Source organism: Lissotriton vulgaris, chromosome 5 (assembly GCF_964263255.1).
Source record: "Lissotriton vulgaris chromosome 5, aLisVul1.2, whole genome shotgun sequence".
NCBI lineage: Eukaryota > Metazoa > Chordata > Amphibia > Caudata > Salamandridae > Lissotriton > Lissotriton vulgaris.
In genome coordinates this window covers 1237761588-1237786411 of record NC_141693.1, presented here as the reverse complement: position 1 = coordinate 1237786411, position 24824 = coordinate 1237761588, and the positions used below count along the sequence as shown (strand labels likewise).

Here is a 24824-nt window from a genome sequence, read left to right as displayed (position 1 = left end):
AGAGTCATTGCGAAGTTCCTTTTTGGAACTTTTTAAACATAGCCGCCAAACCGCTTTTGTGATCACCATTGCAGTGGCTCCTGCGTCATCTTGCAGCGTCGGGCGTTTGTCTGAAGGAATGAAAAAAAATCTGAGACTTTACCTGTCTGCTTGCTCATTGTCTTTTTTGACGGCATAGGGTGTGGACCAGGCTGGCCCCTGAGTAGTTGTCTGAGATGAGGCTGCTACACTCCCAGTTCTCGGTGACTGAGTGGGGAGATTAAGGCAAAGTGACAGAGAAAAAGTGAGAAGGCAAAAAAAATCTCAGTAGTTACCACAAAGCCTTGTTAAGGACAGAGCAAATTATAGCACCTATTCCTAATTCAGTGCACCAGGAAGCACATTTTTTCCACCTCCCTGAATAGATCAATTTGATAGAAAGGTGACATCCCGAAAGGATCACATCCATCACTTCCGATGGGAGTTGAATGGTGCTTAGATTGCACTGCTCAATCTCCACGCATGAAAGTGTAAGCTCTGAAGATTTGAGTGCTGGATCTCATGACTTTGGCCTGGGCTTTCTGAACCTTCCTTAAACTTGAGAAATTAAGGGGTATTGGTGGAAATGCATAATGAAACGCATAATGAAGAAATTTCCACATCAACTGAAATGCATCCCCAAAGCTCCATGTAACAGATCCTGGAGGGCGCATAATTTCAGGCAATGAGCGTTGCACTGAGTTGCGAATAAGTCATACTGAGGAAAGATCTGAAAAGATCTAAGACTGCCTGTGGGTGACGGGACCAATCATGGTCGGCAAGCTGATGCCAACTTAGGCTGTTGGCTTTGTTCAAGGAGGCTGCCAAGTGATTTTCTACCAGCCACTGGCCGTGTTGATGTGCCCAGGTCCAGAGCCTAAGGATTTCGGGAGCTTTAGCCCATAACTCCCCCTCCCCCCACACACACTTTTTTTGTTTAAGTATCAGACTGCGGTTGGATGTGGTGTCAGTTAAGATCTGCACCGTCCGACCTAGAAAGGAATGGAGAAAAGGTTTTAGCATCAACCGGAAAGCCCTCAATTCCAGCCGACTGGGGAGCGGGGTAATCTCAGATCCTCTGAATTCCTCTCAACTCCAAATCATCCAGATACTACCAGGATCATTGGTGAATGGGGGCAGAAAGGTCTCTTTTGAACGCGGTTGTCTTTTTTCCCACCAGCTCAATTCCACTCCAGTGTCCCTAGAGATCACTGTACATTCGGTCTCCCAGAGCTGCGTCGCACATGTCAACACACCCGCCCAACCCATATGGCGCCTTTGGCTCTCTGCCAGACCTTTATTGCCACCTGGGTGGCCGTCAGCAATCGTCAAACTGTCGTCCCCTGCATAGGAAGTAGAGACAGGAGCGGCTATTAAATTGGTTGCGTTCCAACCTAGAAGTGTAATGGTCCAGAGGTGCAAACGCCCAGTCATTCACCGCAACCAGATACACTGCCCAATAGTAAGCGCTAATGTGGGAAAAAGATACCCTCTTTGTAAGAGTTACGTTAAAGCATGGTGCAGGCTATTCTAGGGTGCTTGCCACACCATAGCAGAGAACACAGATCACTCTACAGCTTGACAAACACAGCCTCGCGGAGCGGGTAGTAAGTATTCTGCAAGGAATATAATAGTTTTGGGAGTGTAACAATTTTGAAAATGAAAGCTCTTCTCAGCAATGTGAGGGGAAGCTCACGCCACTGTTCCACGTCCTCCTGAAAAGCGTAAATCACTCTCTTAAGGTTTCTGGTAAAACATTGCTTCAGGTGCTGTGTGACAAGTATGCCTAGATATTGAAATCCTTTTGTCGCCACCTGAAGCACCAGAGACAAAACGGTGGGCTCCAAAGGGGTTTAGAGATGGCAGAGCACAAACCTATTCCAATTAATATAGTAGCCCGAATGGGCCCAGCAAGACTTGAAGGTATTTAGGATCACAGGTATGGTAGCCTCCGGTTCAGTGACATACAGCAGAATGTCGTCGGCATTGGAAGATTTCTTTCCTTGTCCCTAGCCATCGCGGAGATCTTGTACCCCCGGATATCCAGGTGGGAAACGGATCACCGCCGCCCGTGGTTCGATGTTGATAGTGAACAACAAGGGGGATGGGAGCATCCCCATCGGGTGCCCAGTTCTATTAAAAACATAGAGGCGAGAACCCATTTCACTCCGACAGCCTCCGTACGTGCTTGGCAGAACAAGATCCATTGTCGAAATTAGGGACCGAAACCAAACTTGCAAAGCACCAGGTGGAGAAAAGGCCAATGTATGGCATCAAATGCCTTTTCCACGTTTAATGCTAAGAAACGAATATGCTACTTACCAGTATGCATCTGTTCTTGGCATGTAGGGCTGCTGACATTCATATCTGTGCATAGATCGCTGCATATACTCTTAAGTGCATTAAAATCCTCGCGGTTATTTGCTAACTCTGGTTTGGCTTTATCAAAACATGTTGTGTAAGGTGTCATATGCTTTGGAATACTACCCCCTCGCCAGGCCTGGCGCGGGGGTAGCATTCCACCCTTCTAAAGGGAGAAGACATGTTACTTTAACTAAACGCGGTAAAATCTAACCAAAGCCCCAGCATCACAAAATAGACGCCGCTGCCACAGACACGAGTCTGGCCTCCTGCTGCTGACCGAAACTCCAGCAGGAGAGGCCTGGACAATAGATATCCTGTCACAGGGAGGTGTTACACCACCCCAGACAGGAGATAGTGGATTGTAGCAGGGAGGGTTGAATGAAACTAGACACTGCCTGGGGAGCACAAGGCTTCCCATGCATAGTCCAGTTCAGACCGGTGCTGGGACACTCCAGTCCCAGCTCTGGTGCGAAACTGGACAAAGGGAAAGGGGTGTAACCACCCCCTTCCTGGGTCCCACCCATAGGAGGGACCTAGCAGGTAATCCAGCCCCTTGATTTGGAATAAAGGTAGGAGCGGTGCCCAGGAGCTTTAGATTATCCTGACTGAAACTCTGAAACGAAACTCTGGACCCTTCAACATCCCACTCGACGTGGAAGACTGAAGAATCTCCCTTGTGGTCAAGGAGTGACCACCCTGTGCAAACAGGCACCATCCAACGCCCAACGGTTTGCTTTGTTGCAGTTCCCGCCGGAACTCGAGCGACAGAGATCGACAAGACCCAGCTTCCCTGACTTCTAACAGCCCGATCCACAGTCCCAGCGAATCTGAGACCCGTGGAGGCGACTTGAAGCGTGGAGCCGGCCATCTTGGAAAGACTGCGAAGTGCTGACCGTGCAGCTTCTGAGGCACCCTCAAGGCTGTGCATTGGGGTTTGAGAAGCCCCAGCCCTGAGCAGCTTGTGCACCGAAGATCTCCCCTCCCCACTCATCGAGTGCTGCATGGGGCCCTTTTGCATTTTCCTGCTTGACGTGTTGGTCCGGTCGCTTGCCTGCTGGCTAGTGGCCCCAGAACCGACTAAGCTTGAAATCTAAACTGCTAGTCTGGTTGCTCCAGCCTTGCCCTCGCTCCCCTGAAAAGGAGCCACTGCTCTGACCTTGCTGGTCCGAGTAAGAAGCGATCTTCCAATCCTGCGTGGGTTGCACTTTCCAAGGCTTGTTACCTCCAATCCGGAAGCCGACACCGCCGACAGGGAGAGCCTTCGTGGGACAGCTCGTGCTCCACTCCTGGTCATCGTCGATGCCCCAGAGTCCACGTGGCAGCGGAGACCAGCTTCACGACAACCACCTGATTGCGCCCGACATTGCCTGGTTCCTTCCTGGTTCCATCCTGGTCCCTGGCTAGTGACCCAGACTCTGTCCCCTCTGCTTTCAGGTACTCTACATCTTCGATCCACCCTTGGATCCAACTGGACTCTTCCCTCCTGGCCGCCTGCAGCATCTTCATCTCCAGGCTCCATAGATCTACACGACGAAAGCCGACACACTTTGGCACCTATGCACCCGCTTTCTGTGGGTGAGGTAACGAACTAACAACGGTGCTCCTGTAGTGGTTTACACCTCTAGTGTCCTAGTTTTAAGTGTGGTAATTCTAGTCCAGTCGGAAGACTTCCAAAACAGTAACTCGATAACTTTTACGCGCCATTGACTTTGCATTGGCATATGCTTGTGCTGCAAGCACTGCACCCGTGTCCCGCGGGCCTCTCCCGACTTCATCACTGCTAGTCCCGAGTAGTCCCAGCGATTCACAACGCCCTAGGCATTACCATTGTTCGAGAGGTGGTGCTTATACCACTATTTTAGTATATGGTTTGAGTGGCCACTGGGCCTATCCAAAATTGTTCAACTTTTGAATGTTTAACTGTGCTTTTGTTTAAACCCTTGTGCCTCTGCACTCATAAAGAGTACAGAGGATTATTCTAGTAATAAATACATATATTTTTATAATATATAACTTGTGTGGTGTCCTTTCATTTGATATTACAAGATTGCATATGGTATAACAGCTGGCTTCACATGCCCTCTTGAGTTTAGCCTAAGACTGCTTAGTCCATGCTACCCCTAGGATAGCTTGTCTATAAGGTTGACTTTCCAACCACCACCATAAGGGATTGTTTGGACTGATATAAGGTGCCCACAGAACTGTGGACATCATACATCAGGCCAACTTCTCACTGAAGCGCTCACCCAGTATGACTTCTAACTTGCCAAGTATGCTACCATGTGAAATACATGAGCTAGTGTGACTAGGTGCGTATTGTGCCTATCATTGGTGTCCCTACTCCTACTTTTTAGAGAAATTCAAGGTAATCTTACCCAGAGCATATCAGTGCATTACGCGCTCAAGCATCAGACAGCCACCAATGCCGCAGCAGAGCTGTGTATGCAATAGAAAGAATTCACACTCACTAAAACACTGAACCAATAATTGTACAAGAGTAACAAAAACAAGAGGGAAAAGTAGGTCATTGTGCACGCTCTTGTATGAAAACATAGAGAAAAAATACATAGAGAAGCACTTCTTAATGCAGTGAACACACATCCCAAATCACTAGTGGACCTAACAGATGTGTGGTCCACAAACCGTCAGGAGTAGGTGGCAGACCCCAAGGTCCTGTGCTATTTATGGTAACCCAGGCAACAGTAGGAGGCTGTACGGGCAGCGCAGGCTAAAGAAACATTGTGAAGGGGAAGAGGGGGTCGCAAGGTCTTGCTGGGTGAGCATGAGTACCGGGGTTCAATGTGGCGGTCTCAAGAATAACATGATCTGCTCCTGTAACCAATCTAAGTCTGCCCTGTGCCCCTATTAAAGCATTAGACCCAATCAATTATTAAAGTGAGATACCAGACAAATGTAAAATTATCCTGTGCCCCAAATGGACCCCATACCTTCAGAGTCACTGTCAGCGTTTCCCGTGGTGCGCCCGGCGGAAGAAAGGACGTAATGCCAGGCATATCTTTTTAAAGGGTTGTGGGACAGGAACATTCTGAGTAAAGAGGCGGGGTTACGGGGGAATATGGGAAACGTAGTCCAAAGTTTGGCGAGCTAAAAACACTTCTGGGATGACTGCCATATCAGATAATAATCTAATCTGCAAACCATGCCCAATGTCAAAGGAGGAGGTCAGAGTAAAAAACATGGAGGACGAAAGAGCTGAGTCACAGGAACAAATGTTATCATAACCGAGTTCCCAGCCCAGTGTCTCCCACCAAGTGTCTGGAGATGTGGAGAACCCGGACAGCACATGGCGGTCAAAGGGCCTAACTAGGCATTTCCCTGGCCAAGGTAAAACATCACTGTTAGTGGTCCCCCTAGTGGAACAGAAAGGGGTAAAGGGGAGGTTTGACGATCCTCATGTGTGCTACCTTAGTGGTGGAGGGGAGCATAGAATGATTGTGAAAGTCAAGGACTGTACGAATGTAATTAAGATGTTAACAGACAAGCCATAATGGTCATAAGGTGGTCTACGGAATGTCATCATTCAGATGCCATAAATGGCAATTGAGTCCAAAAATCCATCGTTGTTCCCTCCGGAATAACACGGTCTCTAAACTGCCAATATATATGTGGTGTGTTAGGGTTTGCCTAGAATGCACCACCTGATATTTTCATCCATGTGTCCGGACTGTAAAAATTGTCTAGTCAACTTGGTAATGGATTTTTTGCATCTCGCTGACATCCAATGTTCAGCAATTCTTATTTTAGCATGAGTCTGCACGGGCAAGTGATGAGATAGGTAAACCTCCCCAAACCCCTCCACCCCCCCCCCTCCCCCCCCCCACACACACACGTTTTACAGCTTGTATGGTTGTTTAATTCCCACATGGTCCTCAAACCCAGATTGAGCTCAGTGGTTGTCTATGTTAAATGGCATACAGAACAAGAACTGCAGGGGAAATGCCCTTTGACTGGAGGCAAGACCAGAGAGTAGGTGGAATCTCCCTCTGGATGCTCACTTGTGGTCTTTTGTGAACCACAATGTCTCCAACGTTCCTACTGCGTTTGAGAGCGAACAGAAATGTTGTTAGTGTTCTGTCCCTACGTTGAGAATATGGCACTTTTGTTGGTCACTTTTTTGACTGTCTGTCGGGTGATTATAAGTGCTTACACATACTAATATTTCTGAACTTGGTTTAGGATCCAATTCCTAGAGGACCTCACTACCTCTGTTATTCCTCGCTCGTTTAGACGCCCTCCGAACAAGGTCGAGTGGGTATTGCCTTTGTGAAAGATGATCACTCAATTCAGCCGCAAATTGTTTTATTTTTTCCGGTTCCATGCAGTTCCTCCTGAGTCTTAGGAACTGTGATACTGGAAGGTTATCCCGTAGTGCACAAGGGTAGAAGCTATTATAGCACAATAAAGAATTGCGGTCCTGGTGGAATGTCATCATTCAGATGCCATAAGGAGGGAACCCTATGATGAAGCATGTCACCCTTGGGTGATTGAGGGTTCTTGTCCTTAAGGGAGCGCTCACCTTTCGACCCTGAAAGTTCTCCTTTCCTCCCATTCACATGACCAGACATACTTTTTGTGCGTATTCTCATTGACTGTGATTGTTTGGGTTTCTGTCCACCTGGACTTCCTATGTGTATTCAGTTTTGGACATGCAGGGCAACATTCCCGTTCCAGCCCTCCTCAGTGGTGCCCCAGTACCATAGGACACTATCCATCCAGCCAGCCATAGAATGCTTCATGAGCAGACGTAACTGTAGTTGCTGCCATTTAGCTATGCTGTATGATTGACCGTGCCAAGTAATAGCTGTTATAGAAAGCCATAAACGGTTGCAAACTGACTTATGAAAAAATCCATAGAGCAATATCCATTGGTGTCTGAGATGATTAATGAAAGTAAGTTAATGGGCAGAACAATAAACTTACTTGCCTTGCATGATTTCTACTTGCCAGTAGGCATGATAAGAACAGATTTTTCTGATTTAATACGCTTGCCTTGAAAATGCTGAAGACCATCCATAGAAACGTGTCTACTAAACCTCGTACATGCCCTTTATGATACAGTCTGCCAGAGCTCCCAAGCAGATTATCTCAAGCTATGAGGAAAAGTGTTAGGCTTTTCGGGGATGAAAGATGGGTATAAATTGCCAGCTTATCTTCAACAACTCGGTGTTTAACAACTTCGAGAATACGTTGAAATTGTTCGTTTTGCACTCTTCTGTCTATCTGTGATTGGATTGTTAACATCTAGTTGTAGTGTTTAATCTTATTTATTCCGAGTGGAATGTTATGTTGATAGGCAACACAATGGCACGTGAAATTGTCTATCTTATTTTCAATTACAGCACGTTTAACCCTTTGGAAATGTATACTGTTTACTTTTCTATGTAGGAAGGCTACACCCAGAGAAGCACTTAACACATGATAGGCTACTCACACGGCAAGCCATTAAAAAAGTTGGCAGGGTATGCCCAGACGTGGGTCCCTTGCTCACTTTGCCACTGGATTCAAGCTATCCTGGCTGATGACGGTTGATTAGCCAGAAACCCAGGATGCTTGTTTCCGGTCCAGGGAAGACCTGACTTTGCATTCGGGCTGGGCTGGATTGTTCCCGGGAGGCACAGGGTCAGATTGATTTGCATATGGCCATGTCTGAACTAGGGTGGTGGAGTGAGCTAAAGAGTGATGGATTAAACCCAGATCAGTTGACTGGGGTGAGTGTTTGATTTGCTCCAGCGCTCCGTACATCATCCTCTTTGCTATCGGAACGCGACAGAGCAGAACCAAAGCATTTGAGTACCTTCTAAAAAGTATAAAAGCATGCATGTAAATACAGCAGTCTGGCAGAAGTAAGAAATGTTATACGCATGTAAAAACTGTGCATGTGAGCCACTGCTTGTTTGCTTTTTTAAAGAAGCCGGATGCTTTGTAGATCGTCCTTTAGACAGTTCCGTTGAAAATAACCTTTTACCTATAAATAATTCCTGCAAGTCTTGAGTATGTAGTGGAAAGCTTGTGTATGTGACTGTTGTTTTCTTATGTGTGATAACCAAATAGTGGTCTGTGTACCAAACACTATCTTCGTGTGAATGTTCTGCTGAATGGAAAGCAAGAGAAAGGATGCCTGACAGGGTCACAGTAAATTTGGCAGCTAGACTTAGTTTTGCACAATCAAAACTTTATAACCTTTATTAATATCCGGATGCACAGAACAACACATCAGTTTTCGTAAAGCCAAGCTCTGATCTGTCAAATCGTATTTGGATGAGAAAAAAACCTCATCCTCTGCTAATCCAGAGTATAATTTCACTAGATTTTTTGCAAACTTGGGAAGCCTATTCTAAATGTGGCTGTCCCCACATTTCTGGTCAGTTAACTATCGGAGGGGGTGGAATAGAAATGATGACTGCCACAAGACACATCTTCAGTAGCATCTGCTAAATTTTACAGTCTCTAAGATAACTAGAGTTGCCCTCTATTCTATTTACAATTACATAATGCTTTAGGAATTGCCTTGAAACCCATCCACTCCATAGTCCAAATTAGATTGGCATGAAAGGCACCCCTCAGTTGTTGCTACCAATATTAAAAACACTGAGGGAACCATATAGCAATTGTTCTGAGGAAAAAGAAAATTGGCAGAGGGTTCACAATTGTAAGCTATGTGGTGTTTAGCACACCCAAACTTATCTGGTGTGATAAACCTGTACCCCTCAATCTTCCCCAGTTCTCATGGGTAAATATGTCCAGTTATTACTGGAACTTGCTGTAGGCACCGAATGGTGCAGGGTATTCCTCATTTTTTTGTTTGAAGTTTGAATAGGAGGCTTTTACCTGACCCAGTGAATAAATTGTTCTGTAGTGTCTGCATCTACCACGTCTGATAAATACTTCATGCTAACGTCCTGCCACCTTACTTGTGATAAATTAATGACAACACTGTATTTCTGTTAAGGTGGTAATTTTGGGTGTTTTTACAATTAACGTTTTTCTTGACAAAATATGTGAGATTGTAGAAAAGGGGAGAGGCAGAGGAGGAATTCAGTGGACATGGTAAATGCACATTGCATCTTGAGATATGCTTTGTAGGTAGTAAGATTTGCCTGCAGAGTTAATTAATGTAATGTCATATTATTTACAGCATGCTGTGTCATACTATGTTTGGTTAAAATTCAATAAACGTGTTGGAAAAAAAAGTGAGATTGGCTTCTAGATCGAATTAATAACCTATCTTGAATATTTCTGAGTTATGTATATTTTTTCTTTGATGTCTTTCCCTCTATTTAGAAACCATACACAGCAACATTGGAGATGACTATCCCTTAGACATTTGGCTGATGCTTGCCTCCTATATACGCCCAGAAGATATCGTGAAGTTTGCTCTCATTTGTAAGAATGCCTGGACTGTTACTTGCACTGCAGCATTTTGGATGAGGTTGTACAAAAGGTGTGATGGGTGAACTGTTCCTTCTACTTTGTATTTTCTTTTTATTGCATACTTTTTTTTTATTGATTTTTAGCGCATTTAAATGTTTGCTGCTCTATTGAAGACCGTGGAGGAACAGCAGGCTGTAAACACTGGAATGGACCCGCTGCTGTCCACTTTCCAGTGGCCTAATCCACTGCCTCTTAATCTCCCTCTCCACTGTCTCTCTATAGGCTAATAGGTTTGTGGATTTTGCAGGGGGGAAGAGGGAGAGAGAGAGAACGAGAGAGAGAGAACGAGAGAGAGAGAGAGAGAACGAGAGATAGAGAACGAGAGAACGAGAGAGAGAGAATGAGAGAGAGAATGAGAGCATGAGAGAGGGAAACATCATTTACTACGAAGGCATCCCCACGCATAACATTTACCACGGTACACTTACCACGCAAACGTTTTTTCACCGTGGGTGCCTTCCACGACCGTCTTTACCACGAAAGTACGTTCAGCGTGGGTTGGGGGGAGACGTGGTATTCCGTCCAGTCGTGCTGGGAGGGTTGGGAGGGGGGCTAGGGGGGCTGGGGCGGTCTCCCCCCCCAAAAAATAACAACAATTAAGGAGCGAGTTAGATAAAAAAAAAAAACGCTCTGTGGTATTAATGAAGTAAAAGGAAAGAGCCTCCCCCAAAGACGTGCAGTGTACGTCAAAAAAGAAGTCCTTTTTTATTTTGGAAGACGTGTTTTGATGCTTGTTTCCATGGTAGATGGAAGTAAGGGCTGCTGGAGAAAGACGTGCAGGTAAGACGTGGTACAATCCTTCGTTGTAAATTCCAGCGTGGTGAAGCCACTTGCGATGTAAAATTTGCGTGGTTATGCCATGCGTGGAACTTGAAATCGTTGAAAAATCATATATTCCACGAGAGAATGAGAGAGAGAACGAGAGAGAGAGAGAGAGAGAGAGAACGAGAGAGAGAGAGAGAGAGAACGAGAACGAGAGAGAGAGAGAGAACGAACTATAGCACACAGAGAGGTTCCCCCAACACTCCACCCGTTGCTTAAAATGTCACCGGAGCCTTGGAAGGAGGAATTCTCATCAGTTCATGTCTCCCTCAGCTCTTCCAAACGACGAAAAGCAGTTTGCAGAGCCGAGGGAGAATCTGGCTGTTGGCCTCCTGTTACAGATCTTGCTGTGTTTGTGTGCGTGTCATGCACCCGCAGAAGGTGCTATGAAAGGAACTGAAGTATCGGAGGTGTAAGGGGTATTAAACCCCTAGGTATCGTATGAGGCTGTTTTTTTAGGTCTGGTATAAGTCAAGACCTTATGATTTTACTGAAATAATATTATGAACTTGCTTATATGATGTTTCAGTCCGCTCTCTTCTTTCATTAATCTGTTACTGTGTCATTCACATTTTTCTTCACCCACTAAAGCATCCGGCATGGATCAATAGGTCAGCCCACTTAAGTCATTGGCTTTGTGTGACTGTATTCATCCCTTTCACAAGGTGTACATCCGTAAACAAGGTAGTTCTTTTCAATGCCAGAAACTACTATTGAAATGTGTGCATTTTGGGACCAAAACAATAGCTTTAAGACTGATTTTTTTAAATTATTTTTTTTTACCTTTACCGGTGACTGCCCAGCAGCTTACACAAAATAAAATTTTACAGAACAAGCACTGCTGGAGCCTGAAGGCAGGCAGCCATCACCAGAATAATTGCTTTGCCATTGCTTGATTAAATTGATATTTTCTACCTGCATGGGGTGGAATGTTCAAATATACAGTCATATAATGGTATACCATCCATTAAAGTTCTCCTCCCTTTTTAAAGGCCTAGCAAACCCCTGGAGTAGGCCTTTTGATGTCAGAGTAGCTCACTAAGGTGGGCTATAAGGCTACAGTAGGACTCATTTTACAACACAGAATCAAATAGAATGTTGGTAAGAAAGTTGTTAATGTAAAGTCCATTTTAAGCTTTGATTGGGTATTTTGAAACGTTACTACTTTAGTAGGTGGAGATGGTGAAGAAAAATTATAGTTTCTAGGGGCCCGATGTAGGAGCCCTAATACCGGTCGGAAACGGCCGAAAAAACGGCCGAATTCGGCCGTTTCCGACCGGTATTACGATTTTCTTATGTAGGGGGCTACATAAGTACAGATTCAGTAATTTTACCGATTCTGTACATTTACCGATTCGGTAAAATACCGAATCGGTTAATGTACAGAATCGGTAAATAGAGATGTAGGTGGCACTCTGAAGACTGCCACAGGCCTTCAGGTGTCAGTATTTTACCACCCAATCCAATTGGGTGGTAAAATACCGATTCCAGGTTTGCATGCACATCTGTGCCATGTGACACACAGACATGCCCTTAGGGAATGTATGTGTGCCACATGGCACACAAGCCTGTAATTGGGGTGCTAGAGGGTGTCAAAGTGACACCCCCTGCACCCTCGCAAGAATAGGTAATTACCGAATCTGTAAATACCGATTCGGTATTCCACATTGATTCCTATGGGCTTCAAGGCCCATAGGAATCAATGGGGGATACCGAATCGGTATTTACAGAATCGGTAAATACCGAATCTTACAGATTCGGTATTTACCGAATCAGAATTACCTACATTTCCCCCCCTCTAATTTACCACTTCTCAAATACCGATTCGGTATGATTCGGTATTTTAGAAGTGGTAATTTAGATTTACCTACATCAGGCCCTAAGTGCGTAACTTTAAGTCAAAGTTAACAATTTATCTTAATTGTAATGTTGTCCATAAGGAAATCATTTGTAATTACCTGATCAATGAAACATTTTCCATGTGCAAAGGAATACCATTGTTATAGTTTTTTATATGTCTCTATACTATATTGTCCGGAAGAAGGCAGTTCCTAGCGAACCTACTGAAAACAGTGTGTAAGAAACTAAATGCCAAATAAGTAGGAATCACTGAAATGCGAATTGACAATCTTCGTCTTAATGAATTGTCCTTTTGTTCATAAGAAAGGACTTTTAACATAGAAGCAAGAGGAAGCACACATTTATTTTCTTTTGGATCTGACAGGCCAATACCTTATTCTCTTGTTAAAAGATGTGTATATACTCCATAGAATATATATTCACTGAAAAAACAAAAGATTGAAGTGATGTTATAGATAGGTGAAACTGTCATTTAAAATGTAACATTTTAAATTAAAACCGACACAAATTCACCAGTTATAGGTCATGGAAGGAATTATAAATTGGCCTCGTGCCATGTACAGAGTTGTTGTCAATGATGTCATTTCAGACGTCATTAAAGATGTAATCAACATTTCATGAGTGATTGGATGTGTGGTCATAAGTAAACCCCTTGGCTTTTTTCAAAGGATATTTTTTTAACTTGAAAAAATATTTCATTACCATACCTTACTTTACTAACCCTGTGCTTAGCACAGCCAAAAGCAAAGCGGGTTATAAGGCTGGGCAGTTTCCACTCTGTAGTTGTACACGAGTCAGAGTTTCCATAGGAAGAACGTTTTTGTTTTGCTAATATCTTTGGCGCTGTTTAACAAATCTTCATGAAACATTGCAACAAAAAAGTCATCCACCTCTGCTCCTTCCTGCTTGCAAATGATTGAAAAATTGATATACCCACTTCCATAGAGAACTATTTTCTTGAAATCTGCAATCTATTTTTCTTCCATTAAAATGGTCTGAATGTTTTTAAAATGGTCTGAATGTTTTATTATAAGTTGAAATTTAGCATAATTTGTGACTGCAGTAATTGTTAGCCTCGCCAGTTATTTTCATAAGAGTCAAGATTGCATGCTTAGATTTAGTGGTCCAGCTGAAAATTCTCTAATAAAAGAGAGAGGGACCCCAAAGCCAAAGGGATAGGGTACCAGTACTGACTTTGTCAAAAAAGATTCCCTTTGGGCACCTTAATAGAGAGACACCAATTCTTACTACTTACATACACACCTCAAACATAAGCAATTATCTATTGAAACAATGTCAGAATCATAGTAACACAACTCTATAACAACAAATAAATTATGTCTGCACAGTTTATTCAAATATCTTTTAAAAAAACATTTAAAATAGAGACATAATTAAAATTGGGAATACAGACAATATATCAAGGAACAAAAATGTACAAAAACCATAAACACTTTTTTTTAATAAAAGGGAGAAGTACATTGCACATTAATTTAGGATTATTCTGACAGCTGTGGAATATTAATTCTTATGTTGTACCTCCTTTTCTAGCAATAGGAAGTGTTTATGGTTTTTGTACATTTTTGTTAATTGATATATTGTCTGTGTTCCCAATTTTAATTAGGTCTATATTTTAAATGTTTTTTTAAAAGATATTTGAATAAACTGTGCAGACTAAATTTATTTGTTGTTATAGAGTTGTGTTACTATGATTCTGACATTGTTTCAATAGATAATTGCTTATGTTTGAGGTGTGTATGTAAGTAGTAAGAATTGGTGTCTCTCTATTAAGGTGCCCAAAGGGAATCTTTTTTGACATAAAGCCAGCTGAAAATTCACCTTGTTTTGTCTACTTGTTATGGACACAGTATTTTAATAACTGCACCGTTGTGCAGATTGACATTTTTTGCAGAAAGCAAATTATGAAACGCTGTGGAGCTAAAATCTGCTCCGTCTTGTTATGGACAGCTTCGTTTTACTGTAGGATAGTTGCTTTTGAGACAGTTCAATTGTACATGTAAGTCAGAATGAATGTAATAAGTTTTGAACTACATTTTTTTTCTTTTTTTTCTTTTCTTTTAAAAGCTATTGACTATTAAGGTCAGTGTGAGTGAAATTATTTTTTACACATCATTTCACTTTGTTTATCTCTTTAAATACTCCCACGAGTTAAAACACATTTCCGGTTTGTTCTAGCTTATTGCTCCGTACTGGTATTGTGGCTTGAAATGTACTACTTTTAGGTTTGAGGTTTGTTTGTACCATCTGTGTACAGCCAACATCTTGATAACAGCCTTTTACCTGAGAAAATGTTTACACTTTATCACCTGAAGGTTGATATTTTGAACTATGGCTAAGAATGGGGAGGATACAACTGCAGATAGCAAATATTTAGTTTACCATGGACATTAAAGTGGATATGTGGTATTAAATTGTTTACCCTCCCGTGCAGCTCCGTTGTTGTTACATGTTTGTGATTTTTCTCTGATTACAGCTATTGTGGCTTTTGGAATACCTTTTGAGCCTTTATTTGTCCTCCTTTAGGCACTATCAAACTACTGCTCTGCTTCCAGTCCGCTTGAGGCCAGAGTGCATCGAAAAACTGAGATGTCTGCGAGCCTGTGTGATCCGTTCATTGTACCATATGTATGAGCCATTTACTTCTCGACTGGCAAAAAGTCCTACAATCCCGGAATCGACTCCTAGCAATTTAGCTGATTCTAAAGTAAGTGGAATCTGTAGTTCACATCTCACATAGAGACCTCTCAGTTGGCAAAATAGTAAATAAGATCTGAGACTAATAAATCACTTTGAAATGGACAGACCTATTTTTCTTTTTTGTGTAAACTTTGTGTATTTTCTTTTTATATCCAAATTATGTAGACCTACACATACTGTTTAAATGTGTTATTTCGAATGGCAAAATATCCTGCTTCTTTCGCAGACATAACATTTTACCTGAAATCTGCATAACAATATTTCCAATGACTGAACCCTCACTGCTGTGTATGCTCAATGTTCAGCAGCTAGTTGCTTGTGGTATATTGCCGTCTGACGTTACAGGACTAAATTAGACACAGGTTGCCGAGTGGAATGCTTTATCAAACTGCACCTTTAACAATGCTACTTGCTACCGACGTGAAGCTATGAATGGGCCAAAATTAAAAGCAGCCTAAATATCACTGGAAATATGTGCTTAATAGTTCAACCGGTTAACTCTTTATTAACGCAAAGCTTGATTTAAACATTATAACAATAAATCTAAAAAAGTGAAGAGATTGGGTGACTAAAGCAATGATTGGTTAGAGTATAACGCATGAGGATAATGAACTGGACAACCACACAAATATCAAACACATTGATGTGACCATACTCTTTCACAGTGATCTAGCCACAAAGTGATAAAAACATGGAATGAGGCAGATAACAGGAATGTTTGTTAAAGTCGAGATTCAGAACTCTGCTTATTCTGTGCTCAATGGATGCCCCCAACTTTGACAAATTAGACCTTGATCTCCAGATTACTCACGGAGAGCAGACTCTGTAGTCATTATCAGCAAATACTGAAACCTGATTATCAAACTCATCTTGGATAGGTTCAGGAACCCTGACAGTATCTGCAGTAGGATTATTCTGTGAGGTTTATGCAGCCTTACTCAGACCAGAACCCTTTACTTTTGATATACCCTGATCCAGGTATTGCACATTTGTATGCGTACATGTTATGCATGTGAGGATAAATGTGCTTTGTGAGTTCCATGGCACTACAGCTGAAGGACTGGGTTTTTCTAAGACCCAGCGGTGCCAGGGGACAACACCTGAAACCTTCGTGGGTAACCTGTTCCGGCGTACAAATGACAGAGACACGGGACACTTCCTTCGGCGTCAAAGATTCGAGGTTTATTTACTGCAGGGAACACAGAAGTCACGTGAAGTACACAGCATGTAGGTTCGCGGGATCTGATTCGAATTGCTACTGTGGGTCGCTCCTTTTATACACATTTCTCTCATAGGTTAACATGGTGCACAAAGGTTTACAACTTGGTTCCCAACATTATCCCCGAGAGGGGTCGCTTTGAGGTATTCAGGGTCCGGAACATAAGTACGGAAACATTTGGTGTTTCCCAACTGCAAAAACCCATCTTCCCACCATTAGTACATTCCAATCAGCAATAAACAGATCGAAGAAGGAACAAGGACAGGTGCAGAGGAAGACAGGACAGTGGGGAGATCGGAAGAGTGTAAAAGGGGTGGTCTCGGGAAACACGAGCTACAGGCATCAAAGGGACGCGCCTAATGAGATGCACGGCTAAGACAATAGACCGGCACGGCAAGATGAGCCTCGAGCGGGGCCATCTGCCTTACAGTATCATCCTCCTCATCATAAAGACACTTTCAAAGGAACACGTGTCTTCCGCAAGAGTCTTGGGAATCCCAGGGTCGCGAAGCGGACAGCGTCTGTTCGCTGGCTACTTGAGGGCAAGAGACAAAATGGATGCCGTATCTAAGATGAAACCCGTGGGCTCGGATGAAGAACCCCACGAAACAAACGAACGGTTTAGGTTAGTACAGCGAAACTGCGCACACCCACTAAACTCGTCATTTGCGGTTCATAGATACCAGACTCGACCACAAACACCACTTACAATTGTCACGGAACCTTAGACGCTCCTTTTGCCCTCATGTAGGCAAGCACTAGTCGGTATCATATTCGATATTCATCAGACCGTCTAGATGTTGCTGTAACATAATTCTATCCAACTGAGCTGCTTTGGTAACAGGCGGCTGTCTTATACACGTCGTAGCACAGAGGCCACATAAGGCAGGACCACACTGCACACAAAGGCAACACGTGAACAGAAACGCTGCAACAACCCCGATGATCATCAGAATCTTCCAACCCCAAGTCGACATCAGGCCCCAAAACCAACCAAGTAGCGTCCAATCCCCTACGTCGACGTGTATGGACTCAGATCTTATGCAACTTTGAGATGGCTTGATAAACAGTCGGAGCGTTATCTGGAATGAAAATACAGCAGCTCGAATGGATCACCTTACATACTCCACCTCGATCTGCTAAAACAACGTCTAAAACCATACGGTTTTGTAGCGTCATGAGCCTATCCGCCTGAAGTTCTGTGGTGATATTACCAAGGGCACTGGCAGTGATATTAGCTGTCGATTCCACCACTCGAGTCAATTGTCTCAGGTTCCTACTATTAACCATAGGTCCCCAAAACGGAAGGAAACCCTTGAAAAAGTCTCCTGCCTCTTGACCGGCAGTGTCCTCTTCGCTAATCACGCCTCTCACAACTCTGGTCTTGTGATAATCTGCATCAACAGTAAACGTCGGAGGCAACATATTTGCGATATAACATGAGCCCACAAAGTCAGAGGGCAACCATGTATACGCACGATCATGGCAGACAAAGTATGTACCCTTGGCAGCCAGAAACACAGGGGAAGAGAGCATCGGCAGAATATAAGTCTCGGAGCAAGCACTCTCTCCAAGACGAGCTTTCGATCTTCGGCCACGACCCAGTAGACAAAAATTACCAAGGTGGGGTACGATCCATATTGGTGACGAGCTTCTACGCTGTCTTTCATTCATGAGCGCACTATACTCAACCTTACTCAGGACCCTATAGGCTTGTACCTCTTCCTCTGGGTTGAGCGATGGTTCATAGATATCCCTATCTAAATCATCTATCGCTATAGCCAAAGGCTTGTGGTACGAACCAGGACCGGAGTGGGAAGGATGTGGCTCTCGATTGGGGTAGGAATCTAGTGCACTTCGAAACATTGTTTGGAATGCTCGAGCTGAACCCTGGGAACTATAAGGAAGGACCAGATACGGAATTCCCTTATCCGTGGTATGTGGCATTAACCCACACACCCAACAATTAGTAGTGTTAACCACTAACTGGTGCTGATGAAGGAGCTGAATAAAGGAATTATTTCTGAATTCTGCACGTCTAGCCTGTTCGTGTTCGGGTAAGATATGGAAGGAGTGAGGGGATACAGTGGAGGTAGGTTTAGATTCAGAAGTAGGAGTAGGTATGGCAGAAGGTAGGAAGTACGGTATCATGTAGTATACCCCACCCGCCAATAACAAGGAAACAATTAGAAACAGAAGGAACACCTGAAACATAAAGCATTTGGTACGGGTAATTCGTTGCAGTTTGAATCTTTGCGCCTGAGCTTTTTCCAAGTCCACAAGTTTTGAGAACGCCATCCCCTAAAACCGTCCGCAACGTTTCTTGACGCACTTCATTCTGTGTAGCAGTAGTCAATCCCTAGGAGTTCCTAGGAACCGACGGTCTTTGACCTAATGTCAAGACCTACTAACCAGAAGGAAGTACCCGCGCGGCCCTACGGTTCACCTGGATGTAAGGTATTTTATATACAAGCATGTACAAAAGTCTCTCAGCTGTGGAAACAAAAACACATGTGGAAAAAACTCACTATTTACAAGAATCGCAATGGTACGTGTGTTTAGACTGATCGTGGCAAAAGGGGTAACGTAGATGTCAAAGGATAGAAACGAAACTTTATTAGTCTTTAGGATTGGATCGCAAAAAGTATCGTCTCTTTCCAGGACGTGTCTGTTCGTCAAACAAAGGATCCGATGAGGGGACAGAGTTCTGTCGATCAGTCGATTGTTCAAATCTTGAGTCGTGTGATGACGAATGTTCAACAATGTCTTTCTGCTGCACTGAGGATTCTCCAACAGGCCGTGCGTCGCTAAAAGGTACAAAGATCTGTAATCTGTCAGTTTCGGATGAGGCAATGCCTTTCCTCACCCACGAGTCCGCTGGCAAAGGTATAGGAACCTTCTTCGTATGGGTGGCATGCACCCAGTGTTTTCGGCCCTCCAGACGAACAGCAGTTCTCGTGGCAAGGAGGACCTGGAAAGGTCCAGTGAAACGGGGCTCCAGATTTTTCTTGCGAGCGAAGTTTCGAGTAACCACCCAATCTCCCGGTTGGAGCTGGTGGCCTGGACCCTCCGTCTGCGTCGGCAATGCTTCGTAAACCTGTTGATGAATTAACCTCAGTTTAGCAGTCAGATCATGTAGATAATCAATCAACATTTGATACTCAAGATTGGAAAACACACTTGGTCTAGGGACCCCCCAAACATTCGCAGGACGACCGAACACTATTTCATAGGGACTAAGTCCTACTCGGGAGTGTACAGTCGCCCTTGTTGACAACAAAGCTAGAGGCAAAGCGTCAGGCCAAGAAAGACCAGTAGTGGCCTGAATCTTCGCTAGTTTGAGTTCAAGGGTACCATTATACCCTTCAACCAAACCTGCTGACTGGGGATGATTGGCGCTATGGAACTTCTGAGTAATTCCAAGGCCCTTACACACACTCTTCATTACACTCCCTACAAACTCACTTCCGTTATCTGACCATACGACTCGCAGCATTCCATACCGAGGAAAGTATTCCTTCAGTAGCATTTTCGCAGTGGACATAGCAGTGTTGTCTTTAAGAGGGTAGGCTTCAATCCATCGGGAGAATGCGCAAACCACAACTAAAACGTACTTCAGGTTATTGCATCTCTCCATATGGATGAAGTCTAGCTGGATCACTTCAAATGGACATGAAGGGGGTGCAAAATGACCAGCAGGCGTAGGGGTTCCCTTACCAGGATTGTACATCATACATATCATACAATTCTTCACCAATTTTTCAGCACACTTCGTGATACCATCATTCTTCCACACAGGGGACAACAACTTACAAATACCTTTCGCACTAATATGCGCTAACCCATGTGCCATTGTCACAACAGCTAGCACATACGCGTCTGGCAACATCCACTTCTTGTGCTCCGACAAATCAATCCAACAACCATTCGCATCCAACTTTCCCATACTTTCTTTCCACTTCGCCTTTTCAGTCTCGGTGGCCTCATTCTGTATCGCTTTCACACTCTCGATGGTATCCTCACACATACTCGTTTCTGTAGGCCACCTAACCGAACTCGTCACATACATTCTAGTGCTAAGATTCCGGGCAGTCTCCTTGGCAGTCTCATCCGCAAACGCATTACCACGACCAACATCATCCGTCACCTTACGATGTGCACTACATTTGACAATCGCTACCTGCTTAGGCAATGTAAGTGCATCCAAAAGATCATTCACAAGTTGTCCATGCTGAATCTTCGTACCATGCGACGTCATAAAACCTCTCTCTCGCCACAATCGTCCAAAGCTATGCGCCACGCCAAAAGCGTATTGACTATCAGTAAACACATTCACCCGTTTCCCTTTCGACAACACACACGCTCTAGTCAAAGCTATCAGCTCCGCAGCCTGAGCAGAGTTCTGATTCAATCTCGCAGCTTCCACAACAGTATTCAAAGTTACCACAACATACGCAGTCGTGACATCACCATTCGGCAATTTAAAACATGAACCATCCACATACAAAGTCCCATCGGGATCATCCAAAGGAGTGTTTTTAAGGTCCACGCGACCTTTTGTTTCTTCCTCAGTCCGCAAATAACAGTCATGAGCTGCTACTTCCTCTGACTCTGTACTAATTGGCAATAAAGTCGCCGGGTTTAGGACATTACAACGTTTTATCTGAATGTGACTTGCCAAGAGCGTCAACTCGTACCCAGACAACCTTGCACTCGTCAAGTGCTGAGTCTTCGTACGATTTAAGAGGGTGTCAACTGCATGCGGAACCATCACCGTAAGCATATTATCCATGACCAATCCTGCTGATTGTCGGATGGACACCGCAGCTGCCGCTGTTGCTCTCAAACAACTCGGCAATGCTCTAGCTACCGGGTCCAAGGTCGAGGAAAAATATGCACATGGACGTTGCTTGCCACCAAAAGGTTGCGTCAAGACACTCAACGCACAACCTTCTCTCTCATGCACGTATAACGTGAACGGCTTACTGTAGTCAGGGGTACCTAACACAGGAGCCGAACACAACGCATCACGCAATTCAGAAAAACTTTTCTGACATTCTTCCGTCCATGGTAAAGGAGTTGGAACGTCCTTACACGTAAGAGCCACCAATGGTTTCGCTAACAGTGAAAAATTCGGGATCCACTGTCTGCAGTATGACGTGATGCCCAAAAAGGCACGCACATCTCTCTGAGTTGTTGGCACAGTCATCCGGGCAATCGCAGCAATTCTCTCTGGGGTCAACCTTCTTCCCTCCTTTGACAATAAGTGACCTAGATAGGTTACTTCTTGACAACAATATTGAAGTTTAGAAGGAGACACCTTGTGATGTAAGTCGCAGAGATGTTGCAACAATGATACCGTAGCAATTTTGCAAATGTCCTGAGTGTCTGCAGCCACCAATAAGTCGTCAACATATTGGATCAAGGCTGCACCAGCCGGCAACACGAACGCATCTAGTTGACCCTTCAAGGCTTGACTGTATATCGATGGACTTTCACAGTAGCCCTGAGGAGCACGCTTAAACCGGAAGCTGCGTCCACCAAGAGAGAAACCGAAAAGGTCTCTACTTTCTTCAGCAATCGGGATGCTGAAGAACGCATTCTTCAGATCGATCACTGAAAACCAAGATGCCGATGCTGGAATTAGAGTCAGTAGCGCCGTGATGTCGGGCACAACAGGGAACTGAGGAATCACAATTTTATTTACCTCCCGTAAATCGATAACAAAACGATAAACAGGTGGTTTCGAAGGATCAGTACGTTTTAGAATGGGCAACACAGGACTGTTGCACACGTTTCCCCGAGTCTCCTCAATAACATCTTTTTCGATCAAATCATAGATGATCGCCAACAATGCTCGTTCACCGTCAAGAGAGATACGATACTGGGGAATACGTGGCAACCGCACATTAGATTTCAAATGGACAACATAAGGGGAGATGTCGAGCAGGCCCACATCATTGGGCCCTGTTGCCCACAAAGATGCAGGAAGAGAACTCAATTCCGGTGGAAGCTTATCGAGAGACAAGTACATTGGAGAGATAACTCTCTCACCCAAAGTAAGCTTCACTCCCGCAGGAGAACAATACAAAGTCGCATATAAACGTTTTAGCAAATCCAGGCCCAAAAGATTTTCACCACAACCAGTGGTTAAAATCAACGGAGCTTCGAGCTCACGTGGCCCAATGGTAAGAGGCAAAGGGCGTGAAACTGGATTGCTAACAGGGGCGCCAGAGAATCCAACGGAAACATTTGTTAAGCCAGACAAAGGTGCGCCAGGGAGTTTCGAATGCATGATAGAACTTTTCACTGCACCAGTGTCCAACAGAAAAGGCTCAACGACGCCCGAGGTGGCAACTGCGACGTAAGGCCCTCTCTGATCAACCGGAACTGATACCACTCCCTCTCCTTGTCCATGGCTGTCCTAGTAGTTACCGTCGTCAGTTCCCTGATCGACGTAATAATCATCTACATTGTACTGAGCAGATCGCCCTTGCGACGATCCACGCTGATCAAAACAATTATTGGAGTCAGAAGTGTTAGTGGAACGATCGTTCTGAGCACCGCGACCCCTACCACGTGATGTCTGTTGAGAACCACCACGACCTCCTCTAGTCGAATTACCACTATTACGCTCATTAAGGACTGGACAATCAAATTTCAAATGACCCTCCTGTCTACAATAGGCACACTGATTGTACCCTAACGACGATCTTTGGGAGGAGGAATCATTTAGCGATTGTGACCTATTTGATTGAAACTGTGATCTATTACGTTGCTGCGAATCATTCTGATTCGAACGCGGAGGATACGCCTGTTGTAACAGCACTTTAGTTTTGAGTTCTTTCGTTTTCTTGTCAGCACGATCGTTCTCCTCTTTCTCCCTATTCTCATAATATTGAGCCGTAGCCAATATCTGAGCAGAAGTAGAAACAGCCCACGCACTTTCAGAATTTTTTAATTTGTTGCTCAAATCAGGCAATAAATTGGAAACAAATTTGTCCACAAACAACCTCTGACCACCTTCAGTACCCATATCTTGACCACTGTGGTCGATGAAAGCCTCCTCAAATCTCGTGAAGAAATCAGAGACGCTCTCATCCTTCTTTTGCTTGCAAGCGGACAGTTTGTCCCAATTTACCTTCATGGCTGGCATAAGTGTTTTCATTAGAGCTATAATTCTCTGAGGGAGATTAGCAATCAACTGTTCAGGTTTCGCACCACCAACTTGCAAACCATCAGCTGCTATAAGCGCAGCCCAATCACCACCTAATTCGTTCGCATGATTTTCCTGACGAATCTTTGTCCATACCGGTTGCGGTACAACATTGCCAAACAGCATATCGATATCGGCAAGATTCATTATCGTAGCGTCAACGAGCTGCGATAATTCTTTGTAGTACCCTGCAGGATTTTTGCGAGGGTCAGGCAAAGATTGCTTTACCTGCAAAACTTCCGATCGTTTCCATGGAAGGTGTATCCATACTCTCTGGAAATGTGGAAGGATTGGCGGAGCGTGATTAGCAAAACCTGGCATCCACACTGGTGGAACTTCACGCATGGGAAACTGACCAGGCACATCTGACGGTCCCTCAATGTCTTCTACAAACAATGCTCGAGGCATCATAGAAGGACGAAGGGACAGTAATTGCTCGACTGCACGTCGAACATTGGTACCTACTATCATTCCGCTCGAGAACTGAAGCTGTAGATTAGTCAAGGCAGTCATTACATCATCGGATGCGTCAGCCGATATTAGGTCACGTAAAACCTTGCACATTTCTTCAAAAACATATCTTTGTGTCGGTATATTGAATTGCTCAAACTTTTTCAATACCGCCCGTGGAGGATTCCTAGCAGGACATCTCATCCAACCCATAGCCATATTACACAATGAGTCACGCTCCCTACCACCAGGAAGCTGACTACGTCTTTGAGGACCGTCCGAACCAGCGGACTCAAGAATAGGACCAAGAGAATTGAAGAAGTTAGCAGCTACAGAAGGAGTACGACGTCGAACAGACGGAGACAAAGAATAGCCCAGAGGGGTAACAAGAGAAGTACCAGAAACAGAAGGAACGGCAGGAGAAACCAGAACAGTAGAGGCAGCGGGAGCAGGAGTATGAGGAAGTACAAGTGGAGGAGCAGTAGGGACAGAAACAGGCAGAGGAGTGGGAACAGCGGGAAGTGCAGGGACAGGAGCTGGTTGAGGAGCAGGAGCAGGAGGAACCACAGGAACTGCGGTATCCTGTGCGTACGGAGGTGGTGACTTCATGAGATAAGACATTAAGGGGTCCTCGGTACCATCCTCCTTTTTGTCCGTATCCGCCGGTAAAGCAGGATAGCACTTATCGACAGACATACGTTGCAA

The 24824-nt window shown here is 44.3% G+C and overlaps 1 protein-coding gene across 2 annotated transcripts in view; it reads left to right on the top strand.

Moving 5' to 3' along the window:
- Positions 1 to 24824, top strand: part of TMEM183A (transmembrane protein 183A) — a 150001-nt gene that overhangs the window by 77304 nt on the left and 47873 nt on the right. For both annotated transcript variants that reach the window (XM_086923082.1, XM_086923083.1), the window contains exons 4-5: positions 9685 to 9844; positions 15061 to 15241. In XM_086923082.1, the coding sequence (XP_086779208.1) occupies positions 9685 to 9844; positions 15061 to 15241 (341 nt within the window). The remainder of the gene's footprint in view (positions 1 to 9684; positions 9845 to 15060; positions 15242 to 24824) is intronic.